The 23,146-nt window shown below is 36.7% G+C and overlaps 1 protein-coding gene across 3 annotated transcripts in view; it reads right to left on the bottom strand.

The window, feature by feature from the left end:
• Window positions 1-23,146, bottom strand: part of KLF12 (KLF transcription factor 12) — a 575,200-nt gene that overhangs the window by 229,075 nt on the left and 322,979 nt on the right. For all 3 annotated transcript variants that reach the window (XM_078070259.1, XM_078070258.1, XM_078070260.1), the window contains one exon: window positions 1,300-1,389. In XM_078070259.1, the coding sequence (XP_077926385.1) occupies window positions 1,300-1,389 (90 nt within the window). The remainder of the gene's footprint in view (window positions 1-1,299; window positions 1,390-23,146) is intronic.

Below are 23,146 nucleotides of genomic sequence, written 5' to 3'. Positions count from 1 at the left end.
TACCAATCGCCACCACACGGTGTTTTCGATCACGATGCTCTGCTAAGTGTTAGGTCGAACCTATGTGATTCTGTCGTCATGTCATGCACAGAACGGAGAAGGTGTGTTATTGGCTGACGTACCCCACAAAGTTCACTGCAGAGCTACAACAATCAACACTGAATATAAACTGTTTCAGACACAGGCTTAGCGTGAAGAAGAGAACTATACATTGAGATGCCATACATCTTGCCACAGATTGCTCAGGGATGGGGAAGTTATTGGAGAAACCCTCTACATGCTACCATCTGGATTCATGCCCTCAGTTCCTCATTATGAAGTCCCTCTCATACATCAGCATCCGAACCCCTTGAATGGAGTCCCACATGAACTCATGCACACAGATTTCTTAAGTGAAATTTTATTTACATTTAAAATGTCTTCTGGTTGCTCACTTACAAAACATTGCCAATGTTTTGCTTTTTTTTTGGTAAGAGATACATTAATAAGATTAAGATTAAATATTTACTTAATTTACCCTTGTTTCGGACATCTGTAGTGTCTCAGTGGTTGTGAGTTAGTAACACAGGTAGGCAGTGTGCCCTCGGGCACGCGGTCTGGGCTTTCTCACTTAAATACAAGACGGGGTCAGCCAATGCTGCAAGCAGTCACATTGCCCTTATTATAATTTTAACTAGTGAAGCTACAAGTGTTAACAATTACAAAATCACCTAACTTCTTTTAAAAAAGAAATCCAGCTGTGTTCTTAAGTCTTCATATTTTCACTAGCCATGCGTTAATTTGTCAATTTTGCTATGTATTGTTATATAAGTCTTCTTTTGCTTTATTTGCATTTCAAACTCACCAACTTAAATTTCATCAACTGTCCTCTAGTCCTCATGGTATATAAAAGGGTAAATACAAATGTCACAAGGAAAATCAATCCAACAAACAGGAACATTCCCATACCTGTACTCCGTAACTTCCTAAGAAAGAAACAAGCCATTTTGGCATGGAGGTTATAGTCCTATCTTATTTTTTAATAATTCCTCTTTGCTTTGGATTTTTATTAGCTTTTCAAAACCTTCGCTAACTTAAATAAAACCGTATGGTTCTTATAAGGTCACTGTGTCTTCCTAGTTTCAGGAAGTTGTCTTTTCCAAGTTAGTAATGTTTGAGGTTGCAAATGGATGAGGATCAACCAGTCTCAGATGATCTTTACTTGAGAGAAAAAAGCATAGGCCAGCAAACGTCAAGATGCTCTGGAAATGACTGCCGCTATCATAAAGAGAAGAGGGTGCGGCATCGTTGGAAACTTACCCCTTGTTCAGATTCCAAAAGCTCTGTTTTGACTCTGACTGACGGCATCCCATCAAGCATTAACATTCTGTTCTCAAAGGTGTTGATATTCTGAGAGTAAAAACAGAGAGAGAGAGGGAAAGTCAGCTATAAAGCATTCAAATGAGGGCATCTGGTAGACTCTTCCTTCATAGTAGTACATTTAGTACTGCTAACCTAATTTTTTTTAACAATGAAGTATAATTAAATGAGAATATCAGCATAACCAATTATCCCCCCATTCTGAACTATCATTTGAAATAATGACCAAGAAGTTGAATTAATCAGTCTGATTCTCTGACCTCTGGGTTGGAGGTCAGACTATAATAAACTGAAGTAAAGAAACCTTAACATTAATTTATATGGGGCTGGAACAATTCATCACACTTTTGCAATAGTGGAAGGAAAGAGAAGGATGTTTCCTTCTTCCTTAGTTCCAGAGGTTGTATGTGTGCAGAAATCCACAAAGGAGAAAAAGATAAAAAATGACCGTATGCTCATATTATCGTCAAAGTCTAAATAATTTTAAAAACAAGGTAATATAATTCTAGACACTGAACTTCGGTATCGCACTTCAGATCAAAGGAAAATTTCTATGTATTGACCCCAAACATCTATTTCAAAAACAACTCATATAAATTTTGGATTGAGAGTGAATTTTTAAGCTCAAGTCACAACCAAAAAATAAGTAACAATTTGTTTTCTATTTTGGTATGTGTTTGGCTGAATTTACCACTTCTTGAAAGGAGAACCTTATTTCTATTGTGACTCACTAGAATTTCAAACAATATTTATGAAAAGATTAAATCAAGGTTATTCTCTATTAATTTTCACTGCTTTGGGGATTTTCTAAAGTCAATAACCTATGAAGGGAGTTCGAAAGACACTTACTATTGCTTGCTTCAGGCCAAAATCACATTTTAAAACATGTTTAGAATGTCAAATTTACCTTCATCTACTGACCAAACTAAGAAACTGAAATGACTAAGTCTGAGTTTTTAGAATAGCTCCTTTGCTCAATCATAGAATGTAAGCACATGACTCTAAAGTGGTCTCCTTAAAAAAAAAAGAGAGAGAGATCTGTTTCTAAATATTTTGCCTACCTTTGATGACAAAGGTTAGTAGCATTTCTAAACCTTCAGGTTTCTGCCTCTCACATAGTTGCTTTTCTATCAAATAGTTAAATAAAAACAACTCCCACTTTGATAAATCATAAATGTTTTTATTACCAAATAATACCAACAGAGTGCAGTATAGTAAAGCTCTAATTATCTCTATTTCTTGCCACTCCTTTTTGTTTAAGAAAAAAAAGAAATAAAATTTATAGGGCCTCTTATCAGAAATATTTGCTCTGAGACATCAACAAGAAGAAAAGGCAAATTTACTCTAGAGCTAACTAATGAGCATTTAAAAATTCCATGCTACCTAGTCTATTATGTAATAAAAAGGAAAGAAACTACTGTCAGATTCTTTTCTTAGAAATGCGCAATATTATTAAAACTGGCAGGATGCATTTTTTTAAATTTGTGCTTTTGACTTGTCCATATTTTTTAGGCATTTTGCATCCTAATAGCTTCGAGCAGAAAGAACTGTGGAATCCCTGGCAAGCTCAGTTAATGTGTTCCAAGCTTTAACTCCTTTCATGGAGGCTGGTGAGTTGCTTACACATCAGGCATGGATCTCAAATCCTAATGTGTCACTTGCTTCCGTGGTTGGAAGCAGCCAGCTTGGCTTGCAACCACCCAGTTTCAAGAAAGCCTTCCTGCAGCCGGCCAGCCCTCCACGCCCCTGCCCTTCACAGCAGCCAGAAATCTACCCTAACAAAGCATCCCGTAGGCTGTTTGGTTGGTAGACAATGAAGAATGAGTTGATATTGCTTCCTACCCCGGAGGAGGTCTTGCCCAGAGGAAAAGGGAAGATGCCTTGCAAAGGCAGGGAAAAGACAAAGAACGATTCTGGAAAGACAGGTTTAATGAACTGGTTGGAATCTGATTAGAGGCTAATGTCCCTCTTAGTGCTTTGTACCAATTTACAGCTGATAGACTTTAACCATGCTCCTCACAGGCTGTGATAAACTCATTAGTTTAAAAAATGCAAGCCAACCAGAGTCTTTGAAGTTAAAAACTGATAAATCATGAAAACCTGACTGGGCCCACGTTCCATTTAGCACATTTAAATATCACTGTATTTTCATGATTTTTTTATTGTTATTCTTGAATAATCCTACGTGTGTTAAAGACAGGATGTACATTTTAGTTTCATATAAAAGTGGAAAAATAAAACACCTCTTGAGAGTTTTTTTAAGAAATTAAGTTTTCCCTGGAAATATGTCTCTTTCCATGATTTTCCAGGATCATCCACAGCCACAACCAAAATAAACACCATGAATAACTATGTTCACAGCTAAGAAACCAATCCTTAACTATTAAACTCAACTAATGCAGATTCAATTTATATATACGCCTAAAAGCAATACTGTAAATATACATAAAGCATATTAATCTCTACATTCATGATTCTAATCCTGTTTAGTATATACATAAGCACTGAGCATCACACCATATTCCAGACCATTCAGAAAAGGGTATGGGTTTTATGGAGCGCATGGTAATTGTACAGCATTGAGGATATAGTTCCTGGGACAAAATATCGATAGATTTATCTCCCTAAGCTAAAATCAGATACATACAATCTCAGTTGACTGTAGACTTTAAATATGTAATAAACTCTAATAATTTGAAATTGCTGTCAAACATATCTTGCCATGATCTTAATCAAAACACATTTGCTGTGGAATCAATAGCTCAATTGATTCCCAAGAGGCAAATAAAATTACACAGTCATCAATTTTAGTAACATCGTACTCTTTGTATATTTATGTTGTAATGAACATTTTGATATTATACAACTCTGTATAATTTATATATGTGTATGTATATATACATGTACACACACGTGTATACATTTACAGTGCTTGCTTTGTATGAGTACATTTTATTAATTAAAGCAAAAGTTAACCATCAGATTTATTAGCTGGCTATTGACCAATTACATGTGCACTGAATGAGAATGGTACTCTGGACTTTCCTGTTTGCCAAATAAGATTTGGCAACACAGAAGTCCAGCTGATAGTAGCTTTCCTAGTCAAAACCAGGACAAGCACAACCTTCAATGATCCTAACATCTCAAAATATTTTGAATGGAATGTGCAAGAAGCATACGGACCAATGCTCAATGATCATCTCATAAAAACAGAATGAATGGGGGTGGGACTTTCCCATGGCAATTACTAGAATTTGTCCTCCTATTCCCAAAATGCAAGCCTTTTCTTCACCCTCCTCCTGACTGTGGGCCATCCAGTTCTTTGGAGAAAACATTAATTGTTTTATCATAACCCCAAAACTTGTGCTGAAACACAAGAGAATCAGTGAATTCATCTTGCTTTATACAGGTAAGAATCAACAAACCTAAGAGATTAGAATTACACACGGCCAACAGTTTCAAATGTCTATCACTATACAACAAATCACATCGTCACATAAAAAAATCATTTTATTATTATCTTGGTAACAAACAAAATAACAACACATAATATTTGCATATTTATTAAGGACCAGACCTTGTACTAAGGGATTCTCATTTAGTCCTTACAGCAACCCAGGAAGTCAATGCTATATTCTCTAAAGATGAGACATCTGAGATACAAGGAGGTTAAATTGGCCAAGGACTCAAGATAACCAAGGGGTACAGCTCTCTTCCAAACCAAGTCTCCCTCTCCCCATCCCCCATCCTTCCTCCTTCTCTCCCCTCCTCCCTACCTTAGCGCCCCCCCCCCCACCCCATCTCTCTCTCTCTCTCTCTCTCTTCTTCTCCTCTCTCTCCCTCTCTTCTCAGGAACTCTGGAATCTCCATTAACAGCTCCTCTCAGGACTGAGCTAATTTGAATTGAATGTGCAACTTCTGGTCACTGGTGAGTATCAACATTTTGGGGAATATCAATAAGAGGTCAAATAAGCCATGGTTTCAAAGTGATTTCCTTTTTTTTCTTCTCCCCTTTAAATTAAACTTTCAACATATTTTCTTAGCTTGATGAGATTATGCATCCTATCCTAGAAATACCTCATATTTAGCAAGTCAATCCCATCCTGATTTCAACATCCAGAAAAATCTGGGCCCACGCTTAGGCAGTGGGCTAATCTCTGGTATCTCATCTGCAATCCAGTGTTTTGAAAATATTCATATACCCTTGGTAGCTCATTCAATATTTACACAACAGTTTCATGCACTTAGATGATACAGGAACTTTACTCTCTACATTTGATATTCAAGAGAGATACATCTGGGCATCACATTTAATTTATAATCTCTTAGATAACCATATTGGCAAAACTAAGAGCTAAACTAGAGACCTACTGGAACTCTCAACTTAAATCCCCTTCAGCGGTTTCAGTGATTCATATATATATTATTTTGAAATATCTGTCTTCAGTCTTAAAAATAAAACTCTTCCATAAATTCCTCCCACTGAAACATGGAATTATGTCTCTCATAAGGACTGGTAAAACTGTACTTGCCACGAGGCAACTTCTATTTTCCCGATAGCAAGGATCATTCTGTTTCCTATGTTGGCAAGTGCTAAATTACCACAACAATGCAGTTCACACTGATATTTTAGAAATGTCATCTGAGATTCCAAATAACACTCTCCACCCCAGCATTAATACTAAGTGTAACAGAATGTTATTTTTGTCATTCATATTCTGAAGAACTGCACACACTTGGGGGTTGTGAGTTAACCAAATCTCTTCATAAATACGCAGTGAGGGTCTCTGCTACGCCAAATTCACCTCCTTCCAATCACACAACATCTGTGAACCATGAGGCCCTGTGGCAAGTAACAGGGGCAAGCCAAAGACTGAAGAACAGAAACCAGGTTAAAAAAAAAAAAAAGGCAGGACAATATCATGGCAAGAGAAGTGTCCACCCACCACCAACATCCCTGGAGAGGGAGGGCAAAACCTCAGTCCAGCTGGGCAGGTATTAACATTGCAGGAAGAGATCTAACATGCAGGGGCAGGTATGGGGTTATCAGGATGAGGTAACAAGTAGTCTTGATATCATGTAAAGAAAAAAGAATTATTCAGCCATAAAAAGGAAAGAAATCTTGCCATTTGCAACAACATGGATCAACCTTGAGGATATTATGCTAAATGAAGTAAGTCAGAGAAAGACAAAAATCAAATGATCTTGCTTATACGTGTAATCTTAAAAAAACAACCGAACTAAAAACACCAAAAAAAATGAGCTCATAGATACAGAGAACAGACTGGTGGTTGCCAGAGGCGGGGTATGTATCTGTGTGTAGGGGGGAAGGTGGTCAAAAGGTACAGACTTCCACTTATAAAACAAATAAGTCACAGGAATGTAATACACAGCATGGTGACTATAGTTAATAATACTGTATTGTATATTTGAAGACTGCTAAGAGAATGGATGTTAGAAAAAAAATTTCCTATATAAGGTGATGGATGCTAACTAGACCCACTGTGATCATTTCACAACATATACAAATATCGAATCATTAATGTCATACACCTGAAACTAACATAATGTTATACGTCAATTATATCTCAATAAATAAAGACAAGAGAGAAGTGAGTTTAGTCCTGGAAAAGGAAGCCAGAAACAAGACTCTCTACAGGTCTAGTAGAAACTAATTCTGAGGGTTTAGCCCCAGCAGAGGCCAGACAGGAATTAGAAAGCACATGCCCAGCCCAAGCCTCCTTCCCTAGGCACATGCACGCAAACAATAAACCGCTGAGTATTCGGACATTGGCTGCAAACTGTAGGAGCCCAGAGCTGCCTAAGCTACTCTGGCTAGTGTGCTTCAGGCTCCTGAGATCTGACAAAAGGCTGGAACCACGGCTGAGGCGGGAGCAGCAAGGCAAAGGCAGGCTGATTAGAGATACACTGAAGGCGAACAGTATGAACGTTGTCTAAAGTCCTTACCCTGCCCTACAGGAGGGACCTTGGACCCATGTCCAATGAGCCTCAAACCAGCTACCCAACCCCATTTTATACTCTGCTCAGACTGCATTTCAGCGATGTCAAAAATGTCCTCTCCTCTGGGCCTCTATGTATTCTATTCCATCTTAATATACATCACTACTGACAAATTCTTTGTTATTGCACTGGAATGTAAGTTCCAGGAAGGACATGACCTTGTCTTCTTGTTCATAACAGTATCCCTACCCCCAGACTTAATAACTGTGTCTAACATAGTATGTGCTCAGTAAATATTTGTTGGGCTAATGAGAACAATAAATGTAGGCAGACATAAGGTCAATTCATTCTCCTGGGTCTAAGTGACCCAGGTGATAACTGATGGTTGACAGATGAGAAGAGCATAAGCACAATCTTATTAGGGCTATAAAATACCCCGCCATTTATGAAGAATGGTAAAGGATTTGGTGTGGCTGGAACATACTGCTCATTGAAGGAGAAACTGGAGAGGAGATCAGGTCAGATTGTAAAGGGCCTTATATGTTATGGCACTTTATTTATTCATTAAAAAAATGTTTCTTTAATGCCACTATATGCTAGCTGCTAGGGGCATGAGTGAACAAGATAGAAAAGCTCCCTGCCTCAAGAGCTAGAGGTACATGGGGAAGAAATGTGTTTGGGCATCACACAATATGCAACTGGAAGTTGTGAAGGCCTATTTAGCAAAAACACAGTATGTTTAAGCTTTGTGTTTAGAAAGATAGCACTAAAATTAATTTGAAGATGCCTATAAACATATAGGACTGGATGCAGAAGGAAGAGCCAGTTCATAGGCCACCCCAGTAGCCCAGGGGAGAGGTGGTAAGCTAGACCTAAGGCCATGGCAGCAGGAAGAAAGAGGAAGAAAAATATTTGAGCAATAGTTCATAGGTAGAATGAACAGTCTTTGATCATTGACAAGAAGGAAGAAGTATGGTGATGAAACAGAGCAAGAGGGAGTGCCAAGGATGGCACTAATCTTTCTAGATTGTCCACAAAGTTGAGACAGGAAACCCAAAAGGAAAAGCCAACCATGTCATATATTCCTCCAATATCCCTTAAAGGACCTACTCTACTCTGGGTTACATGAATATTTGGGTATATCATTTAATTTCAATATATTTTTGCATACTCAAGATCTGTGACCCACAGAGAAAGATTTCCCTTAAGCTGAGTAAGTTCAAATCTTCTAAGAGACACATAAAGTCAAATGTATCCAAACTTGGAAACACAGGTTTGGTTGAAATAAAGCAAACATATATATGTCATTTTATTATCTACCTATTCAAGACAAGAATGGACTCTGCTTTTCCTAACACTGCAGGATTTGTAAGGTTTTACAGACTTCCATGATTACTGAAACGTAAGAAAAAGAAGAAGAAAGAAAAAGAACAGATATTTGCCAAAGTACAAGTTTAAAAGGACTGTACATTAACGTATTCATCAGTCATTACCCTTTATGAAAATCGTGTGGATAATAATGAAAACACATCCAGAACACTGAATGGATTACGTAATGAAATAACAACACCGGTCTTCTGTGCCTAGAGAAAATTAAGATGACTATCGAGTATTAAGTCATTTGTTTTCTGTAGGAAACAAAGGAAATGACTACTGACCTATATTTCCACTTTTCCTGGTCTACAATGATGTCAAATGGCTCCTTATCAAATCCAAATGGATTATCTCCTAACAACATAGGCTTGTTGAATGTCTGTCTCCTGCGCAGCCCGAAAAAATAGCACTGAGGAGCTGGAAATAAGTACAAGAACTTCGAGGAGAATTAAAAATCCAAGTTCATTTTTTTTTTATTTTGACTATTCTGATGAAAACAAAAAGACAAAGCTCGACCTTAAGGTTCTCCTCCGTAGCCAGAAAGATGTGTAAACTGCAAACAAGTAAACTAGGTTTTTACTGAGTTAAGATTTTATACCAAACCCTTGAAAACCCTAGGCACAATATTGGTTTTTAATGCATGTTTCAAAAAAAGTGAAGGTAGAAAAGGGTGAATTGTACAGGTTATTTCATCCAAGAAGGACTGCCAAAGCATGTAAAAGCACTGCATAATGTTTGTCATGTTGTCAAAAAAATGTAACAAAAGTAATTGTTGTTAAAAGATTATATTGACAATGACAAAGCTGCAATAGTTTGCATTGTCTGGCCAGCCATGTCAGACACATCACAAAGTGGCCATGCATTTCCTCTCTCTTTTTTCCCCCAACACTCTGGATCCTGGGAATGCAGTAAAGACATTACTGGTTGGCTGCCAAATGCACAGGCTCGACTCAAAATGTAGTCTGTCAATTTCCAAGTATATTCACCTCTAGCTATGACTTTTCCAGATTCCCCAAATGATGTCTTCAGGTGTAATAATTAAATTTTATGTATCATCCAAATCCTGTGCTAAGTCAACATTTCTATTGGCAATGCTGTTACATATCTACTTTCATTTTTTTCCAATACCATGTCCAAGAATTCAAACTACCTGATCTTTTACCTTTTTAAAAGCTCTCTATTTTCCGTGTCTATGCTTTTTTCTGTATGCTTTCATAATTGCACAGAAATGAAAGTAGGAATAGGATATCGTCTAGAACATGGGCTCAATAAAATACACTTCCTGGGTTAGACTCAACATACTTGTTTGGTGTATAAACTTATGGTTTCAGTTTTCTTATCTGTAAAATGCAGATAACTTTTTACTTCACAGAATTGTTTTAAGGATTCAATGAGATAATGCACACAAAGTGTTTTAGTACTTTACAAGTCTTTTATGTTAATAACTATATTAAATAATTTTTATTAGTAGTAGTAATACTATTTTACCCATCCTTTCCAAACTTACTTTTTTTTTTTTTTAAAGATTTTTATTTATTTTTTATGTCAAAGAAAGAGAGAGGGGGCACAAGCAGGGGGAGTGGCAGGCAGAGGAAGAAGCAGGCTCCCCACTGAGCAAGGAGCCCGATATGGGACTTGATCCCAGGACCCTGGGATCATGACCTAAGCTGAAGGCAGACACTTAATCGACTGAGCCACCCAAGCGCCCCTAAGCTTACTTTTAAGAATGGATGTTCTCATCTGATTTTTGTTTGACTCTGAAGAACCACTGAGGTTTTTGTATTGGATTCTATAAACTATGATAAAAGTAGAATGAAAATGGTAGGTTTTTTTAAAGATTTTATTTATTTATTTGACAGAAAGAAAGAGAGCACAAGCAGGTGGAGCAGCACACAGAGGGAGAGGGAGAAGCAGACTCCCCCACTGAGCAGGGAGCCCGATGGGGGGCTCGATCCCAGGACCCTGAGATCATGACCTGAGCTGAAGGCAGACACTTAACCAACTGAGCCACCCAGGTGCCCCAGAAATGGTAGGTTAAAAAAAAAAAAATACTGATGATAGGAACTGAAGGAAGGCTGAGCTACACAATTAAAATATAATTTCTCAGGAAAAATGGCAAGAATGAACTATGTTGTCTGTTTCAAACTGTGAGGATGCCCACCAATTACATAGGGACACAACCTGCCCTGGGCATCCCAGGGAGGGCATTTAACATCTCTAACTACTAGACACAACCATGAAGTGTCTGACAGCCCTTCCCAGCAACCAAACGCTATTCGATGCAGTTATTATGGTTCCCCTTCATATGACTGCCCAGAAATATACAGTTTTAAAGAAAAATATTTACTACTACAACATATCTAACATGTAGGTTACTGGAAAAGATACCTACAGAGTGGCCTATAATTCGAAAGGTAGAAAATTTTTGAAATTATTTGGGGAAAACAAAAGAACTACAGAGAAGATAAGATAAAGGCAAATGGCTGAAATTTTGCATATTCAGGGCAATATGAAGCCAGTGATATTAACACCTCCACGTCATTATCCAAGCTGCTGTCACCTTGAATGTCCTTTCCCCATGTAGGCACTTCCTCATTTTATCAACCATTCTTACCCCATCTTAGAATTTCTATAAGGTATGTGTATGTGTACATGTCTAAGTAAATTAAATCCAGGACTATTTTTTTCCCTTTATGGGTACTTCTCAAATTCTAAAATGTAACACAATGGAAGTCAGAAAAGAAACAAAATATATTCAACAGAAGTCTGAAGTACACGTTTTTATTAAGGAATTATATAACTGCACAGCATTTACTCAGGCCTTGTAACTTCCTGCCAGCCTCTTAATAAATCTGACCCATAAAAATAGAAACAGTATAATTTTGAACCTGTATAACTTATTGCACCCAGGAAGTTTCTATTACCTTTTTCTGCTACTTGATACTGAATATGGATAAAATAAATGTTGCTTATAAAGAGAGTAAATATGCCCTGCTTAGGAAGTCCAATGCAATGACTCAAATATTCTTTCAGAGCAGGGCTTTTCAACATCTGCAATATGGACATTTAGGCCAGATATGTCTTTGTTGCTGGGGCTTTCCTGTGCAGTTAAGATGTTCAGCAACATCCCTGCCTCCTACCACTGGATCCCAATAGCACTCTCTCACCCCCACAGTTGTACTAATCAGAAATTGTCAAATGTCAAAGGGAGGGGGATGGTGAGAGAAGGAAGGTGTCCCCACTTAAGAAACACTAGTTTTGTAATTACTGATATTATAAACTCATTAGGAAAGAATTTTATGTTGAATTTTATTACCCAATAACATAAACACTACCTCAATATTAAAAGAAAATAACATCCGATATAAAGAACATTTATGGTTTACTTTAAAATACACCTGCTGGGAAATTAGCAACATTTTATAAGATGGTTTTATTATTTTGTTTAAATTCCTTCTAGACCCCTTTCTGTGTATCCAAATTTTCCCACTAAACAAATGCAAAGATTCCAGAAAGAGCTGTGAATTTGCTCATTAGTTCAAGCTACAGAGGCCTGACAGAAACCTGTGAGGATTTCAATAGTAATATAGCAATTTCAGGAAGCTCTCCTGACCCATTCTTAGACATAGCCAATGAGAATCGACCCATGCTGCCTGGAAAATCCCCAAAGTAAGAAATTGTAATTACCCAAACAAATATGGCAATCCAACTTGCAATGAGAAAGTAGAAGACAAGAGTTTTATTTTTTTTCATTTTTTTTTAAAGATTTTATTTATTTATTTATTTATAGGACAGAGAGAGACACAGTGAGAGAGGGAACACAAGCAGGGGAAGTGGGAGAGGAAGAAGCAGGCTTCCCGCGGAGCAGGGAGCCCGATGCAGGGCTCGATCCCAGGACCCTGGGATCATGACCTGAGCCGAAGGCAGCCGCTTAACAACTGAGCCACCCAGGCGCCCCGAAGACAGAGTTTTAATTCTTAGCTCTACATATGATTTACTGGATGATGTTTTATTTACTTTTCTTCATAGAAACCAGGACTCTAAGGTCACAAGGAAACCTTAGAAAATTTGACTGCATCTTAAACAAAAAGAGTCAAATAACAGAAAATCATAAATTAAGTCTATTAGTACATAAGGATTAGAAGTGACTTATAAAGGAGTTAAAGTACTATATATGGTCATATATTATATATGTGGTTATATATAATACATGTATATGGTTATATACTATATATATCATGTAATATATTTAAATATTATATAATTACCAAGTATGATTATTTAAATTAAATATAAAGATCATTATTTTTCAACACAATATCAGATATACACGATCTTTAAAATCAAAGATATTGCTGCTAGATCTTAAGAGGGCAAAACATGGTAAAGTTTATCTTGCTCATAAGTACATGGCTTATTCCTAAAGATCAGACCACTATGAACCATCATCACCTTTTGAATGCTTTAAAATTGTAGGAACAATAGCCTCAAATACCGTAAAATGCAATTTTCTCCTTCAACATTAACTTAAAAGCTTACTAATTTCTGAAAAAAGCTGAAAATACACAAATAGATGAGAAACATCAAGGCCTATGATCATCTTGGTAAAAACAATGAAAGCAAATGATATTCCAGAAAAATCACTTAACAAGCACATATATAAGTGTTTATAACACCATACTGCTTACAGTATAAAAAAAAAAATCAATCTAAATGCCAAAAATAGGAAACTAGTTGAATGGATTATGGGACATACAAACCACTGAATAATATTTATTCATTAAATTTATGATATGTAGCTTTTTGTGTTGAAGTAGATAATGATCATAATTAGTAAAAAAAGAGATGACAGGAGAATAGGTTGCCATATGTTTAGAAACAATGCTCATAACAAAGACAGTGTGAAAGAGATAAAGAGAAGAGGAGGGAGAGGGACAGGGGGATAGGGACAGAAAAAACTGAAAGGATACACATTCAAAATTACAGATGGCAGGACGTGGAGTATTATTTTTCATTTCTGCTTTGACAAATGTTCTCACTTTTTATGAATTTCATAGATTATCTGTGTAATTAAAAGAAATATTTGGGTATTCACATTTTGAGATAAAAAAGAACCAACAGGTTAAAAGGGGCACCTGGGTGGCTCAGTCATTAAGCGTCTGCCTTAGGCTCAAGTTGTGATCCCAGGGTCCTGGGATCGAGCCCCACAGCGGGCTCCCTGCTCTGCGGGAAGCCTGCTTCTCCCTCTCCTACTCCCCCTGCTTGTGTTCCCTCTCTCGCTATGTCTCTCTCTGTCAAATAAATAAATAAAATCTTTAAAAAAAAAAAATTAAAAAAAAAAAAAGAACCAACAGGTTAAAAGAAAAACATGAAAAAAAATCAAAGGAGAGAAATCAACATTTTTATCTAGATACTCTCATAAAGTATAAAAGGGTCACCTCATTTCTGCATACACACACATGCATACATATACACAGAGTCGTGTATATTCCTGCTACAGCTAAAATTTAATTACTACAAATCTAAAAAATATGTAGATGAAATTGAAAGTAACTTATTGTCTAAGTTATATTTGTAACTGATGCACTGAAACCTGTTATATTGCTTCATGTGGGCTATCAATTGTCTGCAAATATTTTCATTACACAGAGATCAGTGATATACTGCTATTCAATCTGCAAATTATGTTCTAGGCAATTCCATGACAAGAGAAAAATGGACACATGATACTATTATCTTGTGCTAAGAGTTTACCCTGAGAAAAGAAGCCATGGGCCAAATACTTTTTTTTTTTTTCCACAAAGAGTGCCAGTGAGTATATTTTAAATGATTTTAGTCTTGTGAAAAATCAATCTTTTCTGTTCTTGTGTGAAAAACTATAGGAGCAAAAAGATTGACACTCCTCAGATTTTTAAACAAAATACACTATCTTATGATAACCACAAACAATTATACTCTGCCCATTGTGCAGATCTCTAATTACGTAACAATCCTGGAATCATTATTTGAGGAAATTCCTAGAGAGTGAAGAGGAAAAGAACTGGATACTCAATGCTGCATTTTTGGAAGAACTAAAAGTATCCTCAGGGACTTTCAGTTTCCAGTCCACCACGTAACAAGTTTAAAAAGTCACCGATCTATCGTAACAAGTAAAAAGCCAAATAAACAAAAATCACAACTTTTGTTAGATCCATTTGAGAAGTGAGGTCATAAGGCAAACTGCTGCCCTAAAAATTGGAGAGAAAGACAAAAGGATAAAGAGAACCACAGCTTGCCAGAACAAAGATCTTTGAAAAAAAACTTTTGTGGGAACCAGTGCTGGAGAAGAGAACCCCGAACTGTAACTGAAGAGTTACTGGAGGCTCAGGGTGGACAGCCTGAGAGTTAAAAACTGCAGGGGAATGCAATTATGTGGGGTCCCCACGTTTTTGTGAGTTATATCTCCAGGAGCTGTACCACGTCCTGAATGTGAAAGAAAAATTCCCTCTTACTATCAACAGCGGTAAGATTTCCATGTGAAATCTGCCAGAGCACTAAGTTCTTCTTAACAAGGCCTGGCCTTGGGAGAAACTCTTACCAGAGCCTTACCTGCTAGGGTCTTATCAGTGCCTAATCTACCTGCAGGAAGGGAAATACCCAACTCCAGCCCCCACCAGCCATCCTGTTCACATAAGAGGGGTGGGGGATGGGGACTAAGAAGCACTAGTGAAGTTCATAGTCAAGAGACACAGTTTCACCAAAAGACTGAGACATGACCATAGGACTACAAAACACATCTTTTTTCCCTATACAGTACCATTACTAAAAACCTATTTACTGGGGGCACCTGGGTGGCTCAGTCGTTAGGCGTCTGCCTTTGGCTCAGGTCATGATCCCAGGGTCCTGGGATCAAGCCCCACATTGGGCTCCTTGCTGAACCGGGAGCCTGCTTCTCCCTCTCCCACTCCCCCTGCTTGTGTTCCCTCTCTTGCTGTGTCTCTCTCTGTCAAATAAATAAATAAAATCTTTTTTTTTTTTGAAGATTTTATTTATTTATTTGAGAGAGAGAGAGAGCATGAGAAGGGGGAAAGGTCAGAGGAAGAGGCAGGCTTCCCGCTGAGCAGGGAGCCGGACATGGGACTTGATCCCGGGACTCCAGGATCATGACCTGAGCCAAAGGCAGTCGCTTAACTGACTGAGCCACCCAGGCGCCCTAAATAAATAAAATCTTTAAAAAAAAAAAAGCCTATTTACTGTAGTTCATTTTATCCAGTATATCATGTCTACCTTTCAACAAAAAATTACAAGGCATACTAAAAAGCAATTTGAAGAGAATGAACAAATGTCAGAACCAGAGTCAGATATGGCAGGAGTGTTGAAATAATCAGACCAGAAAATTTAAAACTATGTTTAATATACTAATGGCTTAATAAAATAAAAAAAAATTTAAAAAAATTTTTAAAAGCAGACAACATGTAAGAACAGATGGATAATATAAGCAAAGAAATTCTAAAAAAAAAAAAACGCAAAAAGAAATGCTAATGATCAAAAACACTGTATAACAGAAATGAACAATCCCTTGGATGGGCTAATACAAGGAAGAGGAGGGAGGAATCAGGCATACTTTGATATTATAAGGCATTCACGCTACCCATGAAACAGAATATTATTTAGTGGACTTGGATTGGTTGTAAATGTACATTGCAAACTCTAGGGCAACCACTATAATAATTTAAAAAGAAATCTAACTGATATGCTAAGAAAGGGAGAAAATATAATTATATATAATGTTTAATTAAGACCACAAAAGCTAGAAAAAATGTGGAAGACAAAAATGGGAACAAAGAACAATGGCAACAATGGCAAGAGAAAATAATAACCAATATGGTGAATATTTATCCAACTATATGCGTAATTACTTTACACATTAGTGGTCTAAATATACTGATTAAAGGACAGAGGGGCGCCTGGGTGGCTCAGTTGGTTAAGCATCTGCCTTCAGCTCAGGTCATGATCCTGGAGTCCTGGGATCAAACCCCGCATCGGGCTCTCCACTCAGCAGGGAGTCTGCTTCTCCCTCTGCCCTTCAGCCCACTGGTGCATGCTCTCTCTTTCTCTCTCTCTCAAATAAATAAAATCTTAAAAAAAAAAAAAAAAAAAGGACAGGGATTGTCAGAATGGATCAAAAAACAAGGCATTGCTATATGTTGCCTCAAGGAAATGCAGTTTAAATATAAAGACATATATTTGTTAAAAGTAAAGGACAGAAAAAGATTTACTATGCTAACACTAATTAAAAGAAAGCAGCAGTATCCATTATTTCAAATAGATCAGACTTTAAAGCAAGGAGAGTTATCAGAGATAAAGAGAGATAATACAGAAAGATAAAGGACTCAATACTCCAAAAACACATAATGATCCTTAATGTGTTTGTGTCTAACAACAGAACATCACAATATATAAGGCAAAACATAAATAGAACTTCAAAGAGAAATAAATGAATCCTCTATTACAGATGGAATCTTTAACACTCTTCTATCAGAAAGGGACAGATCCACTGGCAGAAAACCAGCAGGGACAGAGTTGAACTCAACAGCACCACCAATCAACTGGATATAATTCACATCTATAGATTCATCCAACAACAGTAGATTACACATTCTTTTCAAGTCTGAATGGGACATTCACCAAGACAGACCACACTCTGAGCTGTCAAACACAACTTAATTAATTAAAAAGAATAGAAATAATACATTGTGTGCCCTCAAACTACACCGGAATTAAAGTAGAAAGCAGTAACAGAAAGATAGCTGGAAAAGTTCAAAATACTTGGGAGATAAACAACACACTTTCAAATAACACAGGGGTCAAAAAAGAAATCTCAAGAGAAATTTAAAAATATTTTGAAATAAATAACAATAAAAATACAACCTATCAAAATTTATGGGATGCCAAAAAAGTATTTGGAAAAGCAAAAGTAGTAATTATAGGGAAATTTATAGCATTGAATATATACATACTTAAAAAGAAGAAATATCTAAAGTCAATAATCTAACATTACACCTTAGGAAACTAGAAAAGGAAGAGCAAATTCATCCAAAGTAAGGAAAAGAAAAGAAATAATAAAAATCAGAGCAGAAATCAATGAAATTGAAAACAGGAAATCAAAAGAAAAACAAATCAGCAAAACCAAAAATTGGTTCTTTGACAAGATGAATAAAATCAAGAAGCCTAGCCAGGTTAACAAAGAAAAAAAGAGAAGATGCAAATTAATAATATCAGAAATAAAAGAGGAGATATTAGCAGAGATCCAATGAATGATTAAAAAAACACTATGAACAACTCTATGTCCATTAATTTGATAACCTAGATGAAATAGATCAGTACCTTGAAAAATACAATCTACCAAAACCCACAAAAGAAGAAATAGGTTATCTGAATAGGCATGTATCTATTAAAGAAATTGAGTCAACAATTAATAATCTTCCAAAACAAAAGCACCAGGTAAAGGGGCACCTGGGTGGCTCAGTCGGTTAACCATCCAACTTTTGGTTTTGGTTCCCTGATATCAGGATAGTGGGATCAAGCCCCACATTGGGTTCCATGCTAGGCATGGAGCCTGCTTGGGATTCTCTCTCCCTCTGCCCTTCCCCCATCACCTCTCTCCAAAAATAAAAAATTTTAAAAAAGCACCAAGTACAGATGAGTTCACTGGTTGATTTTACCCAACATTTAAAGAAGAAATTATATCATTCTACCATCTCTTCCTAACTCATTATGTGAGACCAGTATTAACGTATTACCAAAACCAGACAAAGACATTCTAAGAAAACTACAGACCAATCTCTCTCATTAACATCGATGTAAAAATTCTCAACAAATATTAGCAAAAGAGATGCAAGAATATATAAACAGAATTATACACTACAGACAAGTGAGATTTATCCAAGGTATGTAAGGTTGATTCAACATTAGAAAATCAACTAATATAATCCCTCATTTCCTAAGGCTAAAGTAGAACAAAATCCAACATCCATTCATGATAAAACTCTCTGTAAACTAGGATTAGAGAGGAACTTTCTCAACTTGACAAAGAATATTTGTGATGGCTAATTTTATACGTCATCCCGACTTAGCTAAAGCATGCAGGATAGCAGGTAAAACATTATTTCTGGGTGTGTCTGTGAGAGTGTTTCCAGAAAAGAGATTAGCATGTGAATTAGTAGACTGAGGAAAGAAGATCCACCCTCATCTATGTGGGCAGGCATCAAGCGCCTACTGAGGGTCCAAGCAGAACAAAAAAGCGGAAGGGTAATTCTCTATTTCTCCTCTTGAGTTGAGGCATCCATCTTCTACTGCCTCAGACACCAGAGCTCCTGGTTATCCAGCCTTTGGATGCAAGGTCTTCCACCACAAGCTTTCTAATATTTTTTTTTTAGATTTTATTTATCTGACAGAGAGACATAGAGAGAGAGAGAGAGAGAGAGAGAGCACAAGTAGGCAGAGCGGCAGGCAGAGGGAGAAGGAGAAGCAGGCTCTACACCAAGCAGGGAGCCCGATGTGGGGTTCAATCCCAGGACCCTGGGATCATGACCTGAGCCAAAGGCAGATGCTTAACTGACTGAGCCCACCCAGGCCCCCCTCCACCAGCTTTCTCAGTTCTCCAGCTTACAGATGACATCTTATGGCATATCTTATCCTCCCATAATCACATGAACCAATTCTCATTTTATATATATATGTACATATATGTATCTTATTGTTTTATTTCTCTCAAGAACCATAACCAATATATACATCTACAAAAGACCTACAGCTGACATTATACTTAATGGTGAGAAACCTGAAGTTTTCCACTAAGATCAGAAACAAGGCAAGAATATAAGCTCTCACCATTGCTTTTCAACATCATATTGGAAGTCCTAGTTAATGCACTAAGACAAGAAAAGGAAATAAAAGATATACAGATTGGGAAGGAATAAACAAAACTGTCTTTGTTTACAAATGACATGATCATTTATGTAGAAAATCCAAAATAGTAATGAGTGACTATTACAAGGTTGTAAGATACAAGGATAATATATACAAGTCAATCACTTGTCTATATATCAGCAATGAGCAAGTGAATTTGAATCTAAAAACACACCACGATTTAAATCTACTGATTCAAATGCTAATCTCTGGAGCAAAGATGGTCTTTTCAACAAATGGTATTAAAGCAACTTGACATCCACATGCAAAAAAAAAAAAAAATCTAGACATAGATCCATAGACGTTATACCCTTCACAAAAATTACCTCAAAATGGATCATAGACATAAATTTAAAATACATGACTATAAAACTCCTAGGACATAAGAGAAAACCTAGATGACCTTGGTACAGAGATAACTTTATAGATACAACATTAAATGCATGACCCATGAAAGAAATAATTCATAAGCTAGACTTAAGTCTCATTCAAGAGAATGAGAAAAGAAGCCACAGACTAGGGGAAAGTATGCAGGAGAAAAAGACGTCTGACACAGGACTGTTATCCAAAACATACGAAGAATTTTTAAAATTCCACACTAAGAAAACAAGCAACCTAATTAAAAAATGGACCAAAGACCTTAAAAGACACCTCATCAAAGAAGATACATGGATGGTAAGTAAGCACATGAAAAGATGTTCAATATCATATGTCATTAGAGGATTGCAAATCGAAACAATGAGATACCACTACACCTATTAGAATGGCCAAAATCTAAAACAGTGACCATACCAAATGCTGAAAAGGACATAGAGCCACATGAACTCTCATACTTTATTGGTTGGAATGCAAAATGGTACAGCCACTTTGGAAGACAGTTTGGCAATTTCTTACAAAACTAAACATACTATACCACCCAGTAATCATTCTCCTTGGAATTTATCCAAATGAACTGAAAATGTATGCCCATACAAAAACCTTCAAGGGGATGTTTACAGTAGTGTTAATTCATAACTGCCAAAACGTGAAAGCAACCAAGATATCCTTTGGTAGGTGAATGAATAAATTATAGTATATCCCAACAACTGAATAGTAACCAATGCTAAAAAGAAATAAGCTATAAAGCCATGAAATGACATGGAAGAAACTTAAATGTGTATCACTAAGTGGAAGAGGCCTACCTGAAAAGGTTACACACACTGCATGATCCCAACTACATGACATTCCAGAAAAAGTAAAATTAGAGAGACAATAAAAAAAGAGGAATGGTTTCTGGGGGTTAAAGGGGAGTGAAGGATAAATAGGAAGAGCAAACAGGATTTTTAGGGCAGTGAACTATTCTATATGAAAGTACAATGGTCAATTTTGCTGTGAGTCTGAAACTGCTCTAAAAATAAAGTTAATTAAAAAAATTCTGCTATACAAATTCCATTTTTTAATTTTAAAAAGAATAGATTCTTTAGAGCAGCTTCCAAAAAAGCAGTTAAAAAATAAATGGAAATGTATGGTGATTAACATAACAAAAACAAAAAGAAAAAAGAAAACACATTAACACCAAATAAATAAATGTATTCTTACTTTATTCAGAGGACATCAGAAATAATATCGAGACATGTGCAAGAATGCTAAGTCCTAAAAGCAACCACTCTTGCCAAGTCTATAAAACTATCAAAAGTAGCAGCATGCTATCCCAAGAGTTTTGAAGAAATAGACCAGTTTCCCACATTATTTTTTATTATTTAAACATACGTATAACAGTGATTCAAATGTTATTCTATTACCCAATATTAACTATAAACATTTTGTCAAGACCAATAAGGGACTGGTTAATAATCTCAAATACTAGGCAACATGGGCAAATATATTATTCTGTATTTAATCATTTTCCTCCTGGCAGTAAAGAAAATTGTCACCCAGTGTATTTGATATATATAAGACTAAAATACAGTTAAATAAGGCAATAAAACAGTTATTTTTATGCCAGAAGATATCAGAAGGATATGGGTATATGTATATGTGCATGTGTGTGTTTATATATAAGTTATATCTGTTATAAGTATATATATGACTTTGATTTGCATATTGCTGAAAAATGTCTAATGGGAAAAACAATTGCAGGTTTTGAGTCATAGCACTCTGCCTTGACTAACCTTAACTTTTCAATCTGTTTCCAACTTTTTTAAAGATTTTTTTATTTATTTGAGCGAGAGAGCACGAGTCGGGGGAGGGGCAAAGGGAGAGGGAAAGAGAGAGGCAGACTCCCCGCTGAGCAGGGAGCCGGACGTGGCGTTAGATCCCAGGACCTGAGCTGAAGGCAGACGCCCAACAGACGGAGCCACCCAGGCGCCCCTCTGTTTCCATTTTTATAGTGCATTATATGAACATCAAGAAAAATAGTTTTCGGTAGTAAGTCTTCCTACTTCCAACAAATAGCACAGGTTGTTCAACAATGTTTTTGGAACGTTTCTTTCTACCAATCATCCATCTTTGAAGTTAAAAAGGATTCAACAAAATAATTCCATTTCTCAATATGGAAAAGTCTTGTGATGAGAGAGTTCTTGGTATGATGCAGCAACATCAATAAACTTTTCATTGTCAAATACTTGATGGGGCAAACGTTAATATTGTGACAGAAAATACGAGGCAATATAAAATGCTAATAGAGTTCTCTAAATGTAATCACTTGGTACCACATTCTACATTTACATTTCTTCAAGCTATTAGTTTTTAAATCAGGAACCATGTACAACTTCAATGCTAAGATCTGGTTCCCTGGTTGATAAGTGCAAAGATCCAGGAGAGTTGGCAGAAAGACTGCACCTCTTAATGACACGTGGGAGGAAAAACCTAGCACCCTGTAATTACGGAGAGGAACCTAAGCAGTAACAGCGTCTGAGGCTCAACTCATGGGCCTGCTTTTACAATTTATTCCCAGTGAAGCCAACAAATACAGAAACTAACTTGACAGGGCTGATAGATCCTTCCTAAAGTACTGTTACAAGTACCTGAGGTCTAATTTTAGATGATTCAGAATCTTCCACCCAAAACTTAGACAAATGAGAAAGTGATCTGTGCTATGGTATAACTTTTAAGAGGAAACCTAGGTATTCAGTACTTTTTCACACCTACATGAATTGCAGCCAAGCATGCAGAGAAATAGTCTACAAGGAAACACAAATATTAATAAGCAGGCCCATGGAACAGTAAGCTCCTCAACGGCTCTTACCCGTGACTGACTATCCCTGCTCTGATTATGGGACAGCTCATAGAACACAGAAGTACAAAACCAAGCCTACCTAGGTCTTTTTCCCAGGGCAAAAGAGCGCTGAAGATAGCAAAACTATACTAGAATTTCAGAATCACTTGATGAGAATCTTAGGTAAGTCTAGTTCTAGTATATACCTGAAAACTTTTTAGATCTCTCAATTCTCCCAAAATAATATCAGAGTAATCTGTATGAGGTGGAGTAAGGATGCTCAGACACATTAATGTTGATCTGAAC

The sequence above is a fragment of the Halichoerus grypus genome, chromosome 4 (genome assembly GCF_964656455.1).
Source record: "Halichoerus grypus chromosome 4, mHalGry1.hap1.1, whole genome shotgun sequence".
In the NCBI taxonomy this organism is placed as follows: Eukaryota; Metazoa; Chordata; class Mammalia; order Carnivora; family Phocidae; genus Halichoerus; species Halichoerus grypus.
This window is presented reverse-complemented; position numbering and strand designations above follow the sequence as displayed.